The 22,775-nt window shown below is 45.4% G+C and overlaps 1 protein-coding gene across 1 annotated transcript in view; it reads left to right on the top strand.

Moving 5' to 3' along the window:
- The window catches only part of SWA1 (transducin family protein / WD-40 repeat family protein), a 56,987-nt gene that overhangs the window by 9,487 nt on the left and 24,725 nt on the right, over positions 1 to 22,775 (top strand). The window contains exons 5-6 of the mRNA XM_086807186.1: positions 22,369 to 22,465; positions 22,549 to 22,625. Of these exons, the coding sequence (XP_086663312.1) occupies positions 22,369 to 22,465; positions 22,549 to 22,625 (174 nt within the window). The remainder of the gene's footprint in view (positions 1 to 22,368; positions 22,466 to 22,548; positions 22,626 to 22,775) is intronic.

Raw genomic sequence — 22,775 nt, 5'->3', positions numbered from 1 at the left:
GCAAAAGAAAGACTAGGCAAGATAGAAAAGTGAGAGGCCAGCCCACCTATTTATAGGTAAGAGGGGCTGGCCGACTGGACATGATAAACTGGCCGACTGGGGAAAATACATCCAGGCTGGGAAAAATCACAGAAAAATATATAAAAAAGGGGTGGCCAGCCCACAATCAAGGGCCATGAAAAGGGACCAAAAGGGACACCAAATATGGGCAAAAACTGGGGATGAATGTGCTAACACATAGTTCATATCATACGTTTCATACTGCCATTCTTTAGTGAGAATGATAAGTATGAAAAGGTATGATTCAGCCCTTGGTGGAGTTTCATATGTGGCCTTTAATTTGGGGCTATATATGCCTGTAGGAGTTGGGAGAGTGGACTGTGTAGTATGTACTATGTAGATACATTAAGGTTGAAAACTTGAAACTTTGAAAGTTGATACTTGAAACACAAGAAAGGAAAATTCATTAAACTTGAAAGTTAACAAAGATGATTGCAAACATAGCACATCATAAACCAAAGACAAAATTCACACCACAACATCATCTTCTTCCTCCACATCAGAGGGAGATCAAGCATTCTCATCATCATCATTCTCATCATCACCTTGCTCTGTAGTGGCAACTTCCACTTTTGCATTTTTGCCTCCCAATGCCTCATCCTCCTCAGGCTCTTGAATTTCTTGCAAGGCAATCAGCCTTTCATCATCTTTCTCTTTATTGATCATCTCCAAAGTCACCTCCATCTTCTCATACCCTCTAGCGTTGATTTTAGATATGAGTTGAAGATTTGTGTGTATATAAACCAGCTTTTTCGTGTTTGTGGCCTTCAACCTGTTTCTTCTTTTTGTATGAATGAGAGAGAAAGTGCTCCAATTTCTCTCACATGAATTCCCCGAATCTAGTCCTGTCACCAATTGGCCGACCATTTGGTCCATCTCCAGTTTTTGTGTCTCGTTCACTTGAGGCCAGGCCAGTGTCTCATGTGAAGAGGCCAGTTTTCTTGCTGACATGGACGGGAGCCAGACTGGTGCCACCCGTGTATGACCTGGACTGTGTTCGACCCATGGGATTGTCACGCCATGGAAGAGCCAGTATTCGTGCCGTGTCTTGCCTATGGGACTGTCACTCCATAGGGAGGCTCGTGCCTGGAACTGTGTCTTACCTATGGGACTGTCACTCCATAGGAAGACCAGGTTTTTATGTTTTACGTCGTGCCATTTTGTGCCGACAGATATTTTGTACTTGTTCCATGAACGGGAGATATGTCCATGTTACTATTTGCACATGCACACATGTTTTGCATGTTTGAAACTGTTTTCGCATGACTTGTATTTTTGTGTTTGCCTGCTTGACGTGTTACTTACTGAGCGGGGACGCCTGCCAGTGAGTCGTGAAGTCTGCTCTGTTTTCTAACGAGTTTTGGTGCATGTGAACAGGTGGTAAGTATATTGCACATGTTAGTTTAATACTTTAATTCTAACCTTTTGATTTACAAGGTTATTTGTTCACACTCACTTAAAAGTGGGCACCCCCTTTGGGCACCCACTTAGGGGCCAAGGTGGGGAGCCACACTTAAGTGGTGTGTGTGTGGGGGTGGGTGCATGGTCACCTACCCACACCCCCAAAGAGCTGGCCGCCCACATGCAAGCGTGGGGAGCCAGCCAGCACTATTTGTTTACTCCTCCTCCAACCTTAATAAAAGAAGCTCCACTTTAATTTTTATAAAAAAAGGGCGACCACCCTTGGTAGGAAAACCACCGGCGACCATCTCTGCGCATGTTGTCTGAGGCGGCTATTGAACTGCTGCGCATACTCATCCAGGCGACTTCTGAACTGCTGCACATGCGCTCTCTCAGTCGGCTGCTCCTCCACGCCATCTTTTCTTCAGGCTGAAGCCAGGCGGCTTTTTGCAGCAACCAGACGGCTGTTATAACTGTAGCTGGCAGCTGCGTTGATTCCCCAGCAGGCTGCCCTCTTCGCCAGGCAACTTTACCAGCCAACTGTGCTCTGCACACAGGTGGCTCCACCTCCAGCGGGCTGCCCTCTCCAGCAGGTTGTGCATGTTTTACCCGACCAGCAGATTCCGCCTGTTTCCTGCAGGCGCCTACACCATCTCCTCTTCGAAGCCAGGTGGTTGTGTGCTCCATCTACAGCAAACAGCTGCACCTACTCCATCTACAGCAAACAGCTGCACCTACTCCACCTCATCTCCTGCAGGCAGCTGTGCCAACTCAATAAGGTGGTTGCTCCTTCTGTCCAGCAAGCTGCAGGAGGCTATATCTTTCTCCAGGCCACTACTCCCCTCGACGGGCTGCTGCATCTTGGTGTCCGTCACTAATAGCTGCACACAGACAGACACCATGGGTATTGGACTTCCATCCTCCATCCTCAAGTAAGTGAATTTTCAAATTTAAGTAAAGTATTTTGTGATAAATCTGATAAGGAACTCTCTCCACGACAACACCCGTTCGGTGCGGGTAGTCCAAGCTATTGGAGAACCTCGGTCCAAAGGTGCTGAGATCGGGAGAGCCAGGCGTTAGTACGGGAGCGCCTGTTTGTGCGTGGTCCTGGAACACCAGTTGAGCGCTCTCCGCGGAGTCCAGTGAAAGCACAGGACCGTAGAGATTGGACCACGCAAGTGGTCGTTCTGCTTTGAGCATCTACTTCAAGCCTATTTGTTTGGTACTGTATTCATATTGTACATGGACATCATTTGGTTCTTGGAACCCATGGAGCATTGTATTTGTTAAATACTCCCAAAATAAATCTATCATATATTGAGGGGGGGGGGGGTCGGCCCGTTCCGGCCCCAGTGTTGGTGTCCATCTATCTCATTTCATTTCATTTCAATTTCAAGTTGTATTAAGTTGTCCATTTCAAATTGTGGTTTTAAAGTTGTGCTATTACGTGTGTGGGTGTCCAACGGAGTCTTTCCCACTTGACGGGATCGGTTTCAAGTCCTATGTCTAGAACCACACCCAAGAGGGAGTGAATGATCAAAACGATGAGCATAAGTGCCTTTTATAGGCCTTGGACCAACTAGAGAACTGGCCGACTGCTAGTTGGCCAGCTGCGTGGACACCTTTTTCATCCTTGAAGTATCCGACCTGTTTTATTGCAGTCGACAGCCTCTTCATGTATTCCACTCAGCCGACATATCTTCTTGTCCACTTCAGTCCATCCCTTGCCATATCTTGCACATCAATGCTCCAAAATTCTGGTCCTATTTGATTCTTAATCCCCCTTTATCAGGCTGCACTCTAAGATTAGTCCTGAGATTAGCATGTACATGTGCATGCACATGACATTCCCCTCTGCTAAACTTGATGACGCGATTTCAATCTGCTTCTTGGATGACTGTCATCATCCCATTCTATTCTCGGAGTCCCTCTGTCATCCTTCCTACTCTGGCAACCTTTTCATTGAATGCCCGGCCCGGTCCCAACATTCGAGTCACAGGTATAGCCGAGACACCCGACTCCACTCCCGAGAAAGATGGACAGCTTCTATGCATGAAGCTCGGCTACAAGGAAGAGCACCCTCTCCCCTTCACCAAAGCATGGAGAGCCGGGAAAGACTCAACACGCAAGCGAGCCCTCATCCTACAGTTTGCAGGAGAGATGGAGAGGGTCACCTTCATGAGGAAGAGGGTCATACTACGGGGTTTAGAGGGAGCTCCTATGACAGAGACACATCAGAGCCCAGAGAGAGGGCTACCTCGAGTAGAGGGATTCCAGTGGGAGTCAGCATACAGGAGGACCACACGCCAGGGTACCTCGAGAGGGTCGGGGGGAGTAGCAGTCCTATTCAGACGGGAGCTACAGGGGAGACTGAGAGTGGTAGCACAGGATCCAGAGGCCAGATACATGTGGATCAGCTTACAGCTCTCACAGGACATGGTTATATACATAGCTCTATGTTACTTTTCTCCATCAGGATCCTCCTATGTCATTACAGAGGACATGCCACAGGAGGAGGAGACAGGAGCCTCGCCATACACTTGTCTGTCAGAGGAGATTATGCATTATTCTACACTAGGGGAAGTATTTCTTACGGGCGACTTCAATGCCCACACACAGAGCAGACAGTGTGAGGTGTCTGACTATGATGACATGGAGATCCTCCACCCTGTGGATCCAGAGGAGATAGGGGCTAGTCGGGCATCAGAGGACACTGGACCAGACAGAGGACATTATGGGGACCACTTACTAGAGTTGGGAGCCAGGCATCGTCTCGTTATTTATAACGGGATGCTACAGTGGCCGGGATCAGGAGAACTGACATGCTTCCCACATGGGGGTCATACACGGACCGGAGGCACGGTGGTAGACTACATTATGGGGTCTTTGGAGGCATCACAGCTTGTCACCTCATTCTCCATTCCACCTCGTCCTATTGGGGCAGATCATACATACTTGGCATTTTCACTAGCCGGATCACCAGTATCACCAGCCCCCCACATACCGACGCCACACACTACCATCTACTTCACACATGACATGGCAGACATATACACTGGCAGAGTAGAGGATGGGCTCCTACTCATGGATCCCCTGGCACCTATGGATACCATTACAGCCCAGCTGGCATCACTCCTACACACGGCTGCATTACAGAGCTTCCCACATCGTGTACACTCAGGAGAGCCTGCGAGACCTGGGACTATGCCCCAGAACAGATGGTATGATGACGAGTGCAGAGCCCTATACTCACGGCTTCGCATACAGAGAGCCTTGGGAGCCATCACAGAGCAGGAGTCGAGGAGAGAGACGAGGAGACTTACTCGCCGCAAAAGGCGGGCCTTCGCAGAGATACAGGAGCTAGAGATCTTTCATTTCTTCATGAGTAGAGATAGCCCTGTCTCATGGCGGCACTTCAGAGAGCCCCGGACCTCGACACCTATTGCAGACCCACAGACATGGCACGCATATGCAGAGGGCCTATACCATGCCCCACAGCAGCCACCTATACCTCAGCCACAGGAGCCTCGACCTACCACAGCTAGCTTCTTTACCCACTCGATGGTACAGGGAGCTATCCGCCGCCTACAGCATGGACGGGCCGCCGACCATATGGGCTTGCAGGGTGAGCATCTCATATATGCAGTAGATTCTTTAGCTCCTTTTCTTGCACACTTGTTTAGCAGGGCACTAGCAGAGGGTTTGCCTGCGGAGTGTATCTTGCCTAGTCTATCTTTTGCTCCCTCACTCATGAGACTACTTCTATCTCTTGCTTGGGGCTGTATCACTTCAGTATATTCAGCATAGTTGCTCCATATCTCTCTCTCTTGCACTCTCTACTCACCACACTCTAGCAGGTGGCTGACTTCATTACACGGGGAGGCGGAGATGGAGTTGATTTAGCAGGTACCTCAGTACATATTATGCTCTATGCTGATGATATTGTATTGGTGTCTGAGTCCCCAGGTGGTCTACAGCAGCATCTACATGCACTCCATGATTTCTGCACACAGAGGGGTCTTACTGTGAACCTTGGGAAAACCAAGGTTATGGTCTTTCATACATCGAGACAGGGCAGGAGTCAGCTGACATTCACTCTCGCAGGATGCCAGGTGGAGGTGGTGACATCATACGTGTACCTAGGGGTTACCTTCTCTGCAGCAGCCACACGCTTTACCATGGGTTCAGCAGCCAGAGCTAGATTGACACGGGGATATGCAGCATTGGCTATGCTAGAGAGACAGTGCCACCAGGCGCATTTTCAGGAGCCCTGGACGAAGGGGTGACTATTTGACACATTAGTCACACCGGCATTGATGTATGGAGCAGCAGTATGGGCGCCAGGCCTTGCTACTCATTGGTGGACACAGATAGTGTCACCATTTGGCCACCCAAATGGTTCACTCTTGCTTTCACACTATGTACATATTGGATTGGTGTCCATGGCTTATGGAATATGCCTATGCAGGTGATTGACACGTGTCATGCTGTATAGTTGGATATGATATTCCGCTGGGACTTGATGTTATCATGCCCGGAATATCTGGAGGACTTGGCTTTCCGCTGGGACTTGTGCCTTTGTGTACATGCTCGGAAACGCCTGGAGGACTTGGCTTTCCGCTGGGACTTGTGACTTTGTGTACATGCCCGGAAACGCCTGGAGGATTGGCTTTCCATTGGGTCTGGTATCGCATATACTTGCCTGGAAACGCCTGGTATTATATGGTTTCATGAACGGAAATCGCTCATGCCAATGCTGCATTGCATAGCATCTTTATGTGCTTGCCTGCAAATGAAATTGCATGCTGTTTTCATGCCTGCATGACCTATGTGTAGTTCCGGGTAAGGGGACGCCCGCCCGTGAACCGTGCGTGTGAAACTGTCTGCTGACATGGTTGTGTGGCATGTGAACAGGTGGTAAGTATTACCCAATCTAGGCTCAAATAGCCCTTAGGACTTAGCTAATATTTATAAGTGAGTGCGTTCCCACTTCATTAAAGTTTGGGCGCCCAAAAGTCACTTATAAATTATGACCGCTTCCAAGTTCACACTCACTGAAGTCCCGAGGCGGACAAGACTCAATGTCCAGGACCTGATCCTCCCTTTTTACTCATAAATGGGCATCTCCCCATGTCCCTTCACCTGATTGGACCCCAATTCACTTACTTATTAAGAGAAATTCGTGTTTTCTCTTCATGAGGATTTTTGGAGGCTGAAAACTCTGTTTTTCCACCATTTCTCTCCATTTCCAAGCTCTCCATAGCCATACCCAACTTGCTAGGGTGTTTTCCAAGCTTCCAAGAGTGTTTCCAAGTGCTAATCACTCTCCTACTCACTCCCAATGACTGAAATTCAGCAAAACAGCTCTCATTTTTGCTGTAATTTCTGGTCTTTTTGCTGAAAACCCTAATTTCAGCCTTCCTTTCTCAAGTTGAACCATAGGGGAAGCTTTCCCAAGGTTCCCTTCATCCTCTTGAAGACTTTTGTCGCGAAGGATTGCGGCAAATCGAAGATATCAACACTTCTAAAGCTTCCAACGCGAAGGCTTCCGCTTGCAACAACTTCTATGAAGACTGGTAAGCTAATTGGACAATGTGTTGTCATTACTTACTCAGTAGAAGGGCAGGACTCCTTGTTTAGCCGCCCTGTGTAGTATTTCTCTTGTCCTATGTGCTCTTGAAGATGTTGCTACCTTGCTTGGTAGAACATAGAGCCAATGGTAGAGAATATGGGCACTGAAGTCGGGCCGGGCATCAAGGCAGCTCCTTGGTGATCTACATCGACATACCATTGTTTTCTAAATGCTGAATTTCATATGCATTGGCATGGAGGATTTGGCAATGGATGCCCGTGAAGCTATGTATTGAATTTCTCCAATAGTAATACAATTTACTCAAGGGAGGGGTCGGCCGTTCCGGCTCATTGTGTGCCTCTTGTCAATTCAACAATTTACTTCTTGTATTTGAGCAAGTGTCCTTCAAATCTTAGTGTATTTAAGTGTATTGATTAGCATTGTGTTCAACCAAGTTACATTGGTATCAGAGCATACGGTTCTCTTTCACTTCTATCGTGAGAGACGATCACCGTGAACACTAGCTATCTCTACACTTAGAACATTATGGACAGCCATACAATGAATGTTGGAGATGCTAATACAAGTGGCAGGGACAATGAAATGCATGCCTCCAATGCTTTACAGGATGAGCAAACTCATGTGGTGCACAATAGGGAACATGAATATGTGGGACAGCCGTCTCGTGGCAAAGAGAAGATGCAAGAAGAAGAGTCCATAGTCTTGAGAGCTGAACTTACTCGTATGCAGGCTCTTCTCCATGCACAACAAGAAGAATTGAATCTCTATCGCCGCGAGGACCCATTGGTACATGATCGTTTGAAGGCCAAGAAAGCTGAATCTTATATGGATCATGCAATGGCAATGATTGCTCAAGAGTTGCACATGCAACCGAGGGATGCAGCACGTGCATACTTGGCTCGTACCGAGGATGCCTATGCAGAAAAGGCAACCATCCCACATGTCTTGGAATCCCCACAAGTGCCCGAACAAGAAGTTATGTCTAAGAGGATGAATCTCCATGCTATGGGAGAGGAACAATCAGTGACTTCACGCCATGCAGGAATATCTCATGTAGCCCGTGAAGGATACAATGTTTATGGCAGTGGTCAAAATGTATGTCAAATGCCATTGCCGGCTGAAAATGTACATGCACAACACATGCAACATGGGCTGCAATTTTCTGTTGGTGCAGGTATTCCGCGTATCTCTCATGCCACTCATGCCTTCGAGTGTGCTCGTGAGGGAGAAGCTATGGCTGAAAATGTATCAATGCATGTTGAGGGGCCAGCCATGCCTCATGCTTACAGGGCACATGTATCTATGCCTTATGCATCACCTTTTGGTCCAAAAATGATACCAGTCACAGGAGTTGTCCCAATGGACAAACATGGGGGAAAACATGTTGAGATGCACACACATGCATCAAAGTCTCGTGACTTCAAAGCCGGAGACAAATCTGTCAAGTTTGACACATATCATGGAGAGTATGATGCATCAAAGGCACTTGCTTTTATTGCCCAGTTTGATATTGCTTTCAGTGATGAGGATTTCACTCAGAAATCCATGATCCGGCATGTAAGCATGTTCATGAAAGGCACTGCTGCCCATTGGTGGCTCACGGAGAAGCTCTCACCGAATCCTGTTAGATCATGGGAAGAGTTCAAGGAGAGGTTCTATGCTCAATTCTTGCCTCCCAATGCATTGAATGAGATAACAATGAAGTGGGATTGGGTAAAGCAAAATGAGGGGGAATCGGTAAATGCATATGTACAAAAGTTTTGGAAAGTGCTTTTGGAAGTGTCTCCATTTATGCATGTCACCGAGGCGGAAAGGAAGAGAAGGTTTCAATCGGGATTGCAACCCGTGTACAAAGCGGGATTACAAATGTATCCTGGTCATACCTTACACCAATTAATCGCAGCCGCCACCGCCACCGAGCAATTGGAACTCAAATTGAGTCGATCCAATAAGGCTAAACCCTCATTTCAAGGCAAAGAGAGGGCTGTCCAAAACCTGCAAAATGATGGACAGCCACCTAAAAGGGACCAAAACCAAGCCAAATCAGGTCCAAAAGCTGAAAATAAGTTTGCTAACAAGCGCCCTTATAAGCCGGCAAACTTTGGTCTTAGTGCTGAGAAGAAGGAGCAATATATGCGTGAAGGCAAATGCTTTACTTGTGGCAGCACTGAGCACATGGCAAGAGCATGCCCAAATAAGAAGAACAAAGCTGAAAATGCTAATGTACCGAAGCCTAATGTGCATATGGTTCCGGATGTGCAGGGCAACACTTCACATGATAGCAAAGATAGGGTTGTATGTAAAGCTTGGGGACAGCTCAAAGATCAACCCGCTTTGTTCATGTTTGATGATTGTGCATCGGAGAATTTCATATCCACTCAGATGGCAGCTGCTTTGGGTATTGAAGTGGAGGACATGGGTCCTCAAATTGAAGCAGGGGCAGCCTTTGTTGGTAGAGAAGTGCAAGTCATGCCTATTTTTGGCAAGTTGCGCATACACATTCAAGGCTATGTGGATCATGAGGATTTTCTTGTGGCGCCTTTGAATGGCTGTGATGTATTGCTTGGAAAGCCTTGGCATACACGTATTGATCCGTGCAAGGCTTACAAGACTAACAGGATCACCTTCATGCATAAAGGCCGAGAACATGTAATTGATGCTGGTGAAGAGGGTGATACCATTCCCCTTGTATCTCATGTACAAATTAAGAAAGTAATGAAAAAGAGTGTTTTTGCGTACTTGATTTTTGTACGAGATCATGTTGAGAAAAATAATGTACATGTAAACACTCTTAGTAATGATAGGCTGAAATTTTTGCAAGAGCACAATGATTGTTTTGCTGATGAGTTACCAAATGAGTTACCACCTGTACGACCGGAAGATCATCGCATTGATCTTGTGCCGGGTAGCTCACCACCTAATAGGCCAGCCTATCGTGTAAGTGCATCCCAAAAAGAGGAGATCATGAAGCAAGTGAATGAGCTTCTTGAGAAGGGTTTGGTTCAGCCAAGCTCTTCCCCATATTGTTCACCCGTTCTCTTGGTTCAAAAGAAGGATGGATCCTTTCGTATGTGTGTGGATTATAGAGCTTTGAATAAGCTTACCATCAAGAATCGGTTTCCGATTCCACGCATAGACGACATCCTTGACAAGTTGGATGGATCGGCATGCTTTAGCCGAATTGATCTCAAGAGTGGATATCATCAAGTGCGTGTAGTGCCTCAGGATGTACACAAAACTGCTTTCAGGACAGCATTTGGGCTTTATGAGTATCTTGTTATGCCTTTTGGTCTTACAAATGCCCCGGCTACATTCAATAGAATGATGGATCGCATATTCCGTGGGTACAGGAAATTTACAGGTGTCTTCTTTGATGACATCCTAGTCTTCTCGAAGACCGAACAAGAGCATAAAGCTCATTTGGCTATTGTTTTTGAAGAGCTCCATAAGCATAAACTCTTCATAAATGCAAAGAAGAGTGAGTTTTTCTTGTCAGAGATACATTATCTTGGGCATATTGTGTCCAAAGATGGAGTGCGGATGGATCCTGCAAAGATTGATGCAATTCGGAATTGGCCCGAATTGAGTTCAGTGCATGAGATCCGCAGTTTTCTTGGATTATGCTCTTACTACCGCAGGTTCATTCGGCACTTTGCATGGATTGCTTCTCCTTTGCATGATTTGACAAAGAAGAAGGCCGTGTTCAAATGGACTAATGTAGAGAGAGATGCATTCCTCAAATTGAAAGATGCAACTACTCATGGTCCAGTGTTGATCGTTCCAGATTTGCAAAAGCCTTTTTGTGTGGAATGTGATGCATCTGGAAATTGCATAGGGGCTGTCCTTAATCAAGAGGGACATGCCGTGGCTTATGAGAGTCGTAGATTGCATGATGCAGAGCTATCTCTTGGCATTTATGAGAAAGAGCTCTTGGCTGTAATTCATGCACTTACTATATGGAAACATTATCTTCTTGGGGCTGATTTCACTGTGAAGACAGATCACCAGAGTTTGAGATATTTTCTTACTCAAACTAAATTGTCAGAGAAGCATATGAGGATGGCCAATTTCCTCTCTATGTTTCATTTTCAGATCTTGCACACCCCGGGAAAGAAGAATGTAGTGGCCGATGCATTGTCACGAAAGCCGTATGTAGCAGCTATCTCGATTGCCTCTCATGGGGACTTGTCTATCATGCGTGATTTGTATCATACGGATGCTGATTTTGCCACTATTTGGGCTGATTTGATGGCTGGTCATGCACATGCCTCATATGTGATCAAAGAGGGTTATCTCATGAAAGATAATTGCCTATGTGTGGTGTCTGACATGAGGCAAAAGGTTTTGGATGAGTGCCATGCTCCTCCATATGCTGGTCATAGAGGCATAATGCCTACTACGCACATGATTGAGCGGTATTTCTTTTGGCCAGGTATGCGGAAGGACATAGAGGCACATGTACGTGCATGTATCACCTGTCAAAAGGTCAAATTTGATAGGCAAAAGGCACCAGGTTTGCTTCAGCCATTGCCTATTCCCACACAGCCATGGGAAAGTATTACAATGGATTTCATTATGGACTTGCCACGTACCCAACAGGGTAATGATGCAATTTGGACAATTGTGGACAGGTTTAGCAAGCAAGCTCATTTCTTGCCGGTCAAAAAGACCATCAAAGCTGAGCATATGGTTAAAATATATCTTGCACAAGTGTTCAAACATCATGGAATGCCGAAGTCCATTGTGGGGGATAGAGATCCCAGGACTACAAGTCTCTTTTGGCGGGCCTTATTTGATAATATGGGCACCAAATTGGACTTCTCATCAGCTTATCACCCTCAAACGGATGGGCAAAGTGAGGCTGCAAATTCAGCCGTGTTGGATCTCTTGAAATGTTATGTGGCGGATCAGAAGTCTTCTTGGGAGAAGTACTTACCGCTTGTGGAATTTGCATACAACAACACGGTGCATGCATCTACTGGAAAGGCCCCGTTTGAGATTGTTTATGGTAAGGTGGTTTTGCCACCCATCCTTCGCACAAAGGATGAGATATTTGCAGCTGATGAGTATGTAAGAGACTTGGATATTGCTTTTGCTCAGGTGCGGACAGCCATTGCAAGGTCACAAGACAAGCATAAAAAGGCTGCCGACAAGCATAGAAGGCAATTGGATGTTAAAGAGAATGATTGGGTATTGCTGAAATTTGAGAAAGCAAGACTTGCAAAGAGGCCTGGCAAAGAGGGTGCATATCCTAAGCTTGCAACCAGGTACTATGGACCTTTTCGAGTGATCGAGAAGATCAATGAAGTGGCTTTCAGATTGGCATTACCTAGTCATTGGCACATACACAATGCTTTTCATGTGAGTCTCCTTCGCAAGTATGTAGGGCCGGAGCCCAGTGAAATGGTCATTGAGGATCCACCAGAAGTGGATGAGCTTGAGGAGATCTTGCAGCCAGAGCAAATTGTGTATCACAAGGAACGCAAGCTTGCTGCAGGCAAAGTTGTGAGGCGTTACCTTGTGAAGTTTAAGAACTATCTTCCCATTGATGCTAAATGGGTAGATGAAGAGTTCTTCAAAGATTGCCCGCATGTGCTTCAGACATATTTGGATGCATTTCAGTTGCGGACAACTGTTTAGAAGCGGGGGGGAATGTCACCATTTGGCCACCCAAATGGTTCACTCTTGCTTTCACACTATGTACATATTGGATTGGTGTCCATGGCTTATGGAATATGCCTATGCAGGTGATTGACACGTGTCATGCTGTATAGTTGGATATGATATTCCGCTGGGACTTGATGTTATCATGCCCGGAATATCTGGAGGACTTGGCTTTCCGCTGGGACTTGTGCCTTTGTGTACATGCTCGGAAACGCCTGGAGGACTTGGCTTTCCGCTGGGACTTGTGACTTTGTGTACATGCCCGGAAACGCCTGGAGGATTGGCTTTCCACTGGGTCTGGTATCGCATATACTTGCCTGGAAACGCCTGGTATTATATGGTTTCATGAACGGAAATCGCTCATGCCAATGCTGCATTGCATAGCATCTTTATGTGCTTGCCTGCAAATGAAATTGCATGCTGTTTTCATGCCTGCATGACCTATGTGTAGTTCCGGGTAAGGGGACGCCCGCCCGTGAACCGTGCGTGTGAAACTGTCTGCTGACATGGTTGTGTGGCATGTGAACAGGTGGTAAGTATTACCCAATCTAGGCTCAAATAGCCCTTAGGACTTAGCTAATATTTATAAGTGAGTGCGTTCCCACTTCATTAAAGTTTGGGCGCCCAAAAGTCACTTATAAATTATGACCGCTTCCAAGTTCACACTCACTGAAGTCCCGAGGCGGACAAGACTCAATGTCCAGGACCTGATCCTCCCTTTTTACTCATAAATGGGCATCTCCCCATGTCCCTTCACCTGATTGGACCCCAATTCACTTACTTATTAAGAGAAATTCGTGTTTTCTCTTCATGAGGATTTTTGGAGGCTGAAAACTCTGTTTTTCCACCATTTCTCTCCATTTCCAAGCTCTCCATAGCCATACCCAACTTGCTAGGGTGTTTTCCAAGCTTCCAAGAGTGTTTCCAAGTGCTAATCACTCTCCTACTCACTCCCAATGACTGAAATTCAGCAAAACAGCTCTCATTTTTGCTGTAATTTCTGGTCTTTTTGCTGAAAACCCTAATTTCAGCCTTCCTTTCTCAAGTTGAACCATAGGGGAAGCTTTCCCAAGGTTCCCTTCATCCTCTTGAAGACTTTTGTCGCGAAGGATTGCGGCAAATCGAAGATATCAACACTTCTAAAGCTTCCAACGCGAAGGCTTCCGCTTGCAACAACTTCTATGAAGACTGGTAAGCTAATTGGACAATGTGTTGTCATTACTTACTCAGTAGAAGGGCAGGACTCCTTGTTTAGCCGCCCTGTGTAGTATTTCTCTTGTCCTATGTGCTCTTGAAGATGTTGCTACCTTGCTTGGTAGAACATAGAGCCAATGGTAGAGAATATGGGCACTGAAGTCGGGCCGGGCATCAAGGCAGCTCCTTGGTGATCTACATCGACATACCATTGTTTTCTAAATGCTGAATTTCATATGCATTGGCATGGAGGATTTGGCAATGGATGCCCGTGAAGCTATGTATTGAATTTCTCCAATAGTAATACAATTTACTCAAGGGAGGGGTCGGCCGTTCCGGCTCATTGTGTGCCTCTTGTCAATTCAACAATTTACTTCTTGTATTTGAGCAAGTGTCCTTCAAATCTTAGTGTATTTAAGTGTATTGATTAGCATTGTGTTCAACCAAGTTACAGATAGAGAGACCACAGGCCCTCATGATGGCACGCATGATACGCAGCAAACCGTCAGTACCTCATGACATTATCCGAGCAGAGTTTGCTGCGCCTCCTATGATGGTAGAGGCCATATTTCAGACTATATGCCTGCTAGACAGATTCAGAGAGATGCCACAGGACAAATTATCATACAGAGCTTTTCAGGCATCTAGACAGTTGGCTGAGGCAGGAGACAGAGGATCATGGTATGCACAGGTCACACATTGGTTCTCACAGCATGGCCTAGACATGGATCATCTACCACCATTCCAGTATGACAGGGATGCACCACATATCCGTCTCTCTCATAGTGAGAGGAACAGAGTATTGAGACAGGATCTATGGCAGCTCTATACACGAGAGACATGGATATCGCCTACACAGCCTCTTCCACCGAAGATGCTATACTACAGAGATCACTTCATGAGTATCACTGATGATGGATTTATAGAGAGGCCTAGATACATGGAGGGCTTTTTACCACACGGCTCCCGAGTGGCTATTGGTCAGCTCAGAGTTTCATCACACCGATTGGAGATTGAGACTGGCAGAGCAACACGGATCCCCCGAGAGGAGAGGGTATGCAGATTGTGCAGAGAGGAGGTGGAGAGTGAGGAGCATTATGTATGCAGATGCAGAGCATATACAGCCATCAGAGAGAGATATCCCATTTTATTCAGAGAGCCACATTCCCTACGCCAGATCTTTGAGACAGCAGACCAGCGCATACTGGGGAGATACATTCTAGACATACAGCGCCACAGAGAGACATTATTACAGGCTCAGACAGCTCCAGAGGGGGGGCGACAGACACAGATTACTACATTTTTTCAGAGATCCATACCCCTCCCAGCCCCTACACGGCAGGGAATTACTCTCCAGAGAGCAGAGACACTTAGAGCCCGCAGGAGACAGAGGACACCTGGCTTTCGGACACCACGCCTATACCAGAGAGAGATGACAGAGATCAGAGCTCAGTTTCACAGAGAGGGTGCGGAGCGACTGGCTCGCTTCAGAGCACACCCAGGCATGTTCTTCAGGGAGCTGTGGACACCCCCTTCACTGATGTATACCATTTTATACCCCCAGTATGGTACAGGATGGAGCTAGCTAGGTTGCATATCATGATTGTATACTCCATGCATATAGCTTTGCATTCTCCTAGTAATAGAGCTCCATCCCCTGCACACCCAGATTCAGCTTTTTTATTCAGTACTTTTTCATTTTGTTGGGATGACAGAGGATACCCCATACAGGTACTCCGATTTGTCTCATAGGCCGAGTTCGGTCTTTTGGAAGACGTTAATAAAATCTTTCTTTCTTTCTTTCTTTCTTTCTAGTGCTTATTTGGTTCCGCTCTGTGCACTCTTTCACATGAATCCTTGTAGCCATGGGTTGCCTTCTGGAAAAGGTAGAATTCCCTAAATCTAGTCCTATGTCTAGACCCACACCCAAGAGGGAGCGAATGATCAAAACGATGAGCATAAGTGCCTTTTATAGGCCTTGAACCAACTAGAGAACTGTTCGACTGCTCGTTGGCCAGCCGCCTGGACACCTTTTTCATCCTTGAAGTATCCGACTTGTTTTACTGCAGCCAACATCCTCTTCATGTATTCCACTCAGCCGACAGGTCTTCTTGTCCACTCCAGTCCATCCCTTGCCATATCTTGGACATCAGTGCTCCAAAATTCTGGTCCTATCTGATTCTTAATCCTTCTTTATTTGGCTGCACTCTAGGATTAGTCCTGAGATTAGCAAGTACATGTGCATGCACATGACATACTCCCTTGAGAAAGCACCCAAATTGCAAGCTGCTGCAATCTGGGAGTACTTGTACCAAATTCCTCCCACCACTTGACTGTTGGTGCATTCTCTTTTCATCTTTTGCAAGTGCACGAGAGAAGGAACCTCCCATCTGATCTGTACACATCCAACTCATCTGTTAGTGCTCCTTTATCATCCACATTATATCCGCAATAGTGGTCTATGAGGGTCATCCATCCATTATGAACCTCTCCATCTGACTCTTTTCCCCTTCCTCTCCAAATAGGATGTAATACAAAACTTGCAGCATGCAAGGGAGAGTGCAAGACACAAATCCTTTATTTCTCCAAGCTTGGTAGCATCAACAGTATCCATATGTTGTATCTTCTCTACCATGCGATTTGTGAGCTTATAAGTCAGCCCCATTGTTGCTTCCTTCAGTACTTTCCGTATAATGTACCTCGTACGGATAAGGTCGTCGTACCAAATATGAGCATCAATGAACAACACTTATTTGGCCCATTTGTCAATTATTTTAGTCAGTGGTCATTGCTCAATAGTTAATAGATTAGTTTTCGTTTCAATATTACCATTGTCTTTCATGCTATTTTTGTATGGATGCTAGATATTTCTTATTTTATATACATATATATACATACATACATATATATGTATGTATGTATGTATGTATGTAGTAAAAAACGTGAGCGTACTTAAAGTACTTATCTAGATGCGTACTTCACGTACTCGTACCGTACACGTACCATACCGCACCATACTCAACCACTATGGATAGTCTTGCAGAGGGCCCGTGTGGGTAGGCATTGGTGGTATGGGATGCTAGTGTTGACTGGCATGTATTTGTGGAGTGGAACCTTAGCCCTGGCTCGAGGGTGGATGATCCTGCGGTTGGGTGGTGAGCTTGCTTGCATCCAATTCCTTGAATTGTTCTCTCCGGGGGACGCTGCCGCGGCGGCCGCGGGGGGAGGGGGGGGGGTAATCAATAGGGGATCTGGAGGGATGGACCAACACTTCAAATACCAGAGACATCATGAAAACACATCAGAATAACCATAAACAATATAAAAATACCGCACTGAGCTGGAACGGCCGGCCCCTTGTAGGAACTTCTTTATTGAGAGAGAAGCTCTTACAATAAACCAAGGTGTGGGTGCATACAACACCGGATTTTCCACAAAGCATCAACAAATATCTTGCCCAGATATCTATCCAGTGCCAAGATAAAACACAGCACCAAAAGCCATGAGAAAACTGTCTCAAAACAGTCCCATGAATCAGCTCATAGACAGTCCATGAAACAGCCCGGTACAAGGCCAAAAACAGCCCCGAACTCTGCATCAAAACAGCCCCAAAACAGAGCCTCAAATCAGCCCCAAAAGAGCTCTCAAAACTGTCCTAGATTCCTCCAAAACAGCCCCAAAAATTGTTAGCAGTCATCTCCTGTTTGTACACTATAATAGGGCCTTTGTTGTGGGTGTGCCTGCTCGTATTTAGTGTCTTCCCATATTTCCTCTCTTTGTGTATTTTTTCTTGTTTTTCTAGAGGAGTGGATGGGCTGTCGGCTGCCCGCATATGACTGGCCGATTGTGTCTGGGATGCCCAACTGATCTGGTGCTGCCCGACTGTACTTCAGTGCTGGCTGACTGACCTTTTGCTGGCCGACTGAGTATTTTACTGGTCGTGGGCTGCTAGGGCTGCTGCCGGCTGATTCTAGGCTGGACGACCAGCTGCGAGGGGCGATATAAAATGGCCCCTTGCCCCCACACTCCATAATGTATATTTTCGGGATTTTATTGGTGTATATAGCAGAGTTACACAACTTCTCTCTCTCTCTCTTTCATTTGTGTATTGCTCTCTACAGTAGTTGTCTTCATTTCTGTTGTGCATTCTGACAGAAATAGTCCCAAATCTGCAGAAAAGGCTTTGTTTGACACCACACGTGTGGGCCTGTATGGCTGTACCACTGCTAAAATCAGGTGCTGCTGTACTGAAGCTTTGTACAGCTAGCGCAAGGCAGAGAGAAGAATTGTATGGCTGTTGTACTAGTTGTACGGCCATCGTATAGGGGAGATGGACTCTGGAGAGATGTTGTACGGCCAACGTTGAGAGAAGAGAGAGAAAGCTGCAGTCGACCATGAGAGATGAGCGCTTCCTGATAAAAACAGCCCCACTGCCTTGCTTTAATAGAGTTGACCAGCTCTAAAATAGTTGTGCTTTTCCTTTTTGCCCATAATAGCTGAACTTGCTCAAAAATATCAACTTTATGCTTTTCCCAAGCTTGTTGGCCAAGTTTTCTCTAAGCACCTCCTTTTGTCCATATAAACATGCCCAAAATAATAAGAAGTCTAGCCCGGTTTTAATGATGTGTGAACACATTGACTTATAGACCCTGTAAGTCACTTTAAATGATAAAATCCCATGCTGCTTTTGCTTAGAAGCCATTTTTAAGGCCAAACTTTGTCGCTGAAAGCTCTAGCTTTCTTTTGAGGAAAAGTCCCCGTTCACACCTAATGTGTGAAACACTGATCAAGATTGGTGAAGGGACCAAATGGTGACATCCCCTCCGTCTTTCAAAGCAGTTGTCCGCAACTGTATAAGCCTGATATCACTGAGATATCCTTCAAGTATAGTAGATGCATTGCCAATCCATAATATTTCATAATTCTGGGCATTAAAGCCATAAATCTAGATACATGATACGAAGTTAGATATGGGCACAAGAGCCAACTGTGTCGAGAAAGAAACTTTATCCACATCTCGAGTCAAAAACTCTGATAATAACTAGACATAGACACAAGAGCCAATTGTGTCCGCAATATCCGTAAATCCATAAGCTGAGTCAACAACTCTAATATTAACCAGACACAGGCACAAGAGCCGACTGTGTCTCTAATATCCATAAATCCATAAGTAGCTATAAGTACGTACAAAAAGAAAATAAGCAGAATACATAGCCACAAAACATCTTGCCATGCCATTGGGCTGCATACGAGCACCACTCCTATGATCCATATGCATGCCCAAGCCAAACATGCTTCAGATGTCCATATGGTTCACCAGGGCAATGATCCTTCCATGAAACTATACATGCTCGCTAGGGTTTCCCCTTTCCTCGAGACTTTACTCACTAGGGTCACCAACCCTTCCGTGAGTTCCGATACTCACCAAGGTCACCAACCCTTCCATGAGTCCAGATACTAACTCATTAGAGTCACCAACTCTTGCATAAGTTCACAGGGTCATCGACTACTAGGATCGCTAACCCTTCCATGAGTTCATGAAATACGCACTGGACAGAGTCACTAACTCTTCCATGATCCAGTGAGTTAGATAGTGAGAAATCAGAGTCACCAACTCCTCTCACTAAGTGGAGTCACCAACTTCTCTCACTGGACAGAGTCACAACTCTTCCATGAGTTCAGATACTCACTCACTAGAGTCACCAACTCTTTCATGAGTGCAGTATAACATAAGATAACAATAAATCACAGGCATAGAGATCATGGTTCTCCATAAATATGTATGCGACACAGAGTTTTACAGGCATTTCGGCCGATAAAAGAAATCCATATAAAAGTCATCGATCCATAAGATAAGCCAGAAACTTTGTCCATAGTTCTTGGACATACCCGTAAGAAAAACCATATAAACCAGGCTTTTCAACCATTATGTTTACTTGAAACAATTCAAGGCAAACAAACAAAACACAGTTCTTCTTGTATGGGCATACAAGGGTTAATTGTCCAAAAACACTTGCAATAAATTTTAGAAAGCAACAACTTTTCAAAACTCAAAGTAGCTTTTCTTGCCAAGTTCGTCACTGAGAAAGCCTTTACTCTGATACCACTGTAACCAATAGGGGACCCGGAGCGATAGACCAACTCTTCAAATACGATAGAGAGCATGAAAACACAGCGGAACAACCATAAACAATATAAAAACACCGCATTGAGCTGGAACGGCGGCCCCCCCTAGGAACTTCTTTATTGAGAGAGCAGCTTTTACAATAAACCAAGGTGCGGGTGCATACAACACCGGATATCTATCCAGTGCATCAACAAATCTCTTGCTGTGATATCTATCCAGTGCCAAGATAAAACACAGCACCAAAAGCCATCCGAAAACTGTCTCAAAACAGTCCCATGAATCAGCTCATAAACAGTCCATGAAACAGCCCGTTACAGAGCCAAAAACAACCCCGAACTTTGCGTCAAAAGAACCCCAAAAGAGAGCCTCAACTCAGCCCCAGAAGAGCTCTCAAAACTGTCCCAGATTCCTCCAAAACAGCCCCAAATCTGCGAGAGAAAAGGGCTCTGTTTGACACCACATGTGTTGGTCTGTACGGCTGTACGACTGCTGAAATCAAGTGCTGCTGTACTGAAGCTTTGTACGGCTAGTGCAAGGCAGAGAGAAGAACTGTATGGCTGCTGTACCAGCCGTACAACCAGCGTACAGGAGAGATGCTGTACGGCCAGTACTGAGAGAAGAGAGAAAACTGCAGTCGACCAGGAGAGATGAGCGCTTCCTGATAAAAACAGCTCCACTACCTTGCTTTAATAGAGTCGACCAGCTCTAAAATAGCTGCGCTTTTCCTTTTTGCCCAAAATAGTTGAACTTGCCCAAAAATATCAACTTTATGCTTTTCCCAAGCTTGTTGGCGAAGTTTGCTCTAGGCGCCTTCTTTTGTCCACATAAAGATGCCCAAAATAATAATAAGTCCAGCTTGGTTTTAATGATGTGTGAACACACTGACTTATAGACCCTATAAGTCACTTTAAATGATAAAATCCCAAGTTGTTTTTGCTCAGAAGCCATTTTTAAGTCCAAACTTTGTCGGTGAAAGCTCCAGGTTTCTTCTATGAAAAAATCCCCGTTCACACCTTGGTTCTGCTCAGTGTGTGAAACATTGATCAAGACTGGTGAAGGAACCAAATGGTAACAGGTTGAGTCACAACTGTAAGCCTTTAGTGATTCGGATTGGGCAGGATGTTATGACACCAATGTGTCCACTAGCGGATTTTGTTTCTTTCTCAGTGCTTCATGCATATCATGGCTCAACAAGGAACAATCAATAGTGGCCACATGTAGTTGTGAAGTTGAGTACTAGGCAACATTTGTAGCTACCATTGAGTGTGTATGGCTGAGAGGCCTTTTGGCAAATCTTAGTGTTGGACAACAATCCTCCACTCCTATCTACAGTGACTCCCAGAGTGCATTGGGAGTTGCGAGGAACCCAATGTTTTATGCTGGCACGAAGCACATTGAGGTTCTTGTCATTATGTCTGGGGGAGGCTCCATGTAGTAAAGATCAGCTTGGTTTATATCTCTATACATGACAATGTGGTAGATTTATTCACGAAGGCTTTTTCTCGTGAAAACATCAAAGCTTTCTGCAAAGCTTTAAGCTTATTGCCTTTTGGGGATTAATCAACCACATCCCGGTACATGTTCACATCATCACTCCAGGGGGGTTTGTAGACATATCTATGTCATGGGCAGTGGTGTGTGAACAGTGAACACTCTAGGACTAGCTGGGGATTTTTTCCCTCACTAGGAGGTTTTCCCCCTCGTGCATAGGAACACTCTCTCTCACTTTTAAGAGTATATGTGAAGTGACTTTTGTACGTCAGGTCACTCATCACTTATCTTTCGTATTAGCATTGTGGTACACCCAATTATCATAGAGTATTGTGCCACCTCCTTGCTCACAACTGTTTCAATGTGTACGTTTGTGGTGTTGTGCATTGCTGCAAACCCTAACCCTAATCCCAACACCAAGGTAGCAGAGGGTTAGACGCACCCTTGTGCATTAAGAAGGAGATCGCTTGGTATGTGGTTACGCAAGCATGACTTCACTTCCTTATATGTATATGGTTGACGATGGTTGTTTTTTGTCTCATACCAAAAGTTAATGTGGATTCCTTCAACATATGAAATCAAACGAGAGGTCACGTCTTGTAGTTACCCTACCAAAAGTTAATGTGGATTCCTTCAACATATGAAATCAAACGAGAGGTCATGTCTTTTAGTTTCCCTACCCGCAACAATTTATTTGCTAAGGAGCGTATTTGTATTTTGAGTGGACACATAAGGTTTGAATATCTTTAGAAACATAAGTCTTCTATGTGGTTTTCCTGTAAAGTCTCTTACTCAATGCTAGCTTTTTCAGAAATATTAACATTAGTTGATGGGACAGGGCTGTTCACTGGGTTAGGTATTCTCCTTCAGACAAGTTACATTTGCTTTCAGGGAGTGATGATAAGACAGTTCGATGGTGGGATGTTGCGACACAGGTAATGGATGGCCTGCCTATCTGTTTAGGCAAAAATGCAAAGGTTTGAATCTCTTTCACCAATCTAGATGTCGTGCTTTGCAGACTGAGTTATTGAAGCTGGAGGGTCATACTGACTATGTGCGAAGTGGATCTGCAAACCCGTCAAGTGCAGACCTCTGGTAGTTTGCAGTGCATCTTTGGACATATTTGATCACCAAAACTAATGCTCTGTAGCAGCAGAAATGTCAATGGATACTTTGCTACCAGAAGCTAAATTCAATCCGATGCTTATCTCAAGCTTTGACTTATGTTATTTTGCCTTGTTTTTC

This window comes from Cibotium barometz, chromosome 13 (assembly GCF_041138505.1).
Source record: "Cibotium barometz isolate CiBa-2024 chromosome 13, ASM4113850v1, whole genome shotgun sequence".
In the NCBI taxonomy this organism is placed as follows: Eukaryota; Viridiplantae; Streptophyta; class Polypodiopsida; order Cyatheales; family Cibotiaceae; genus Cibotium; species Cibotium barometz.
This window is presented reverse-complemented; position numbering and strand designations above follow the sequence as displayed.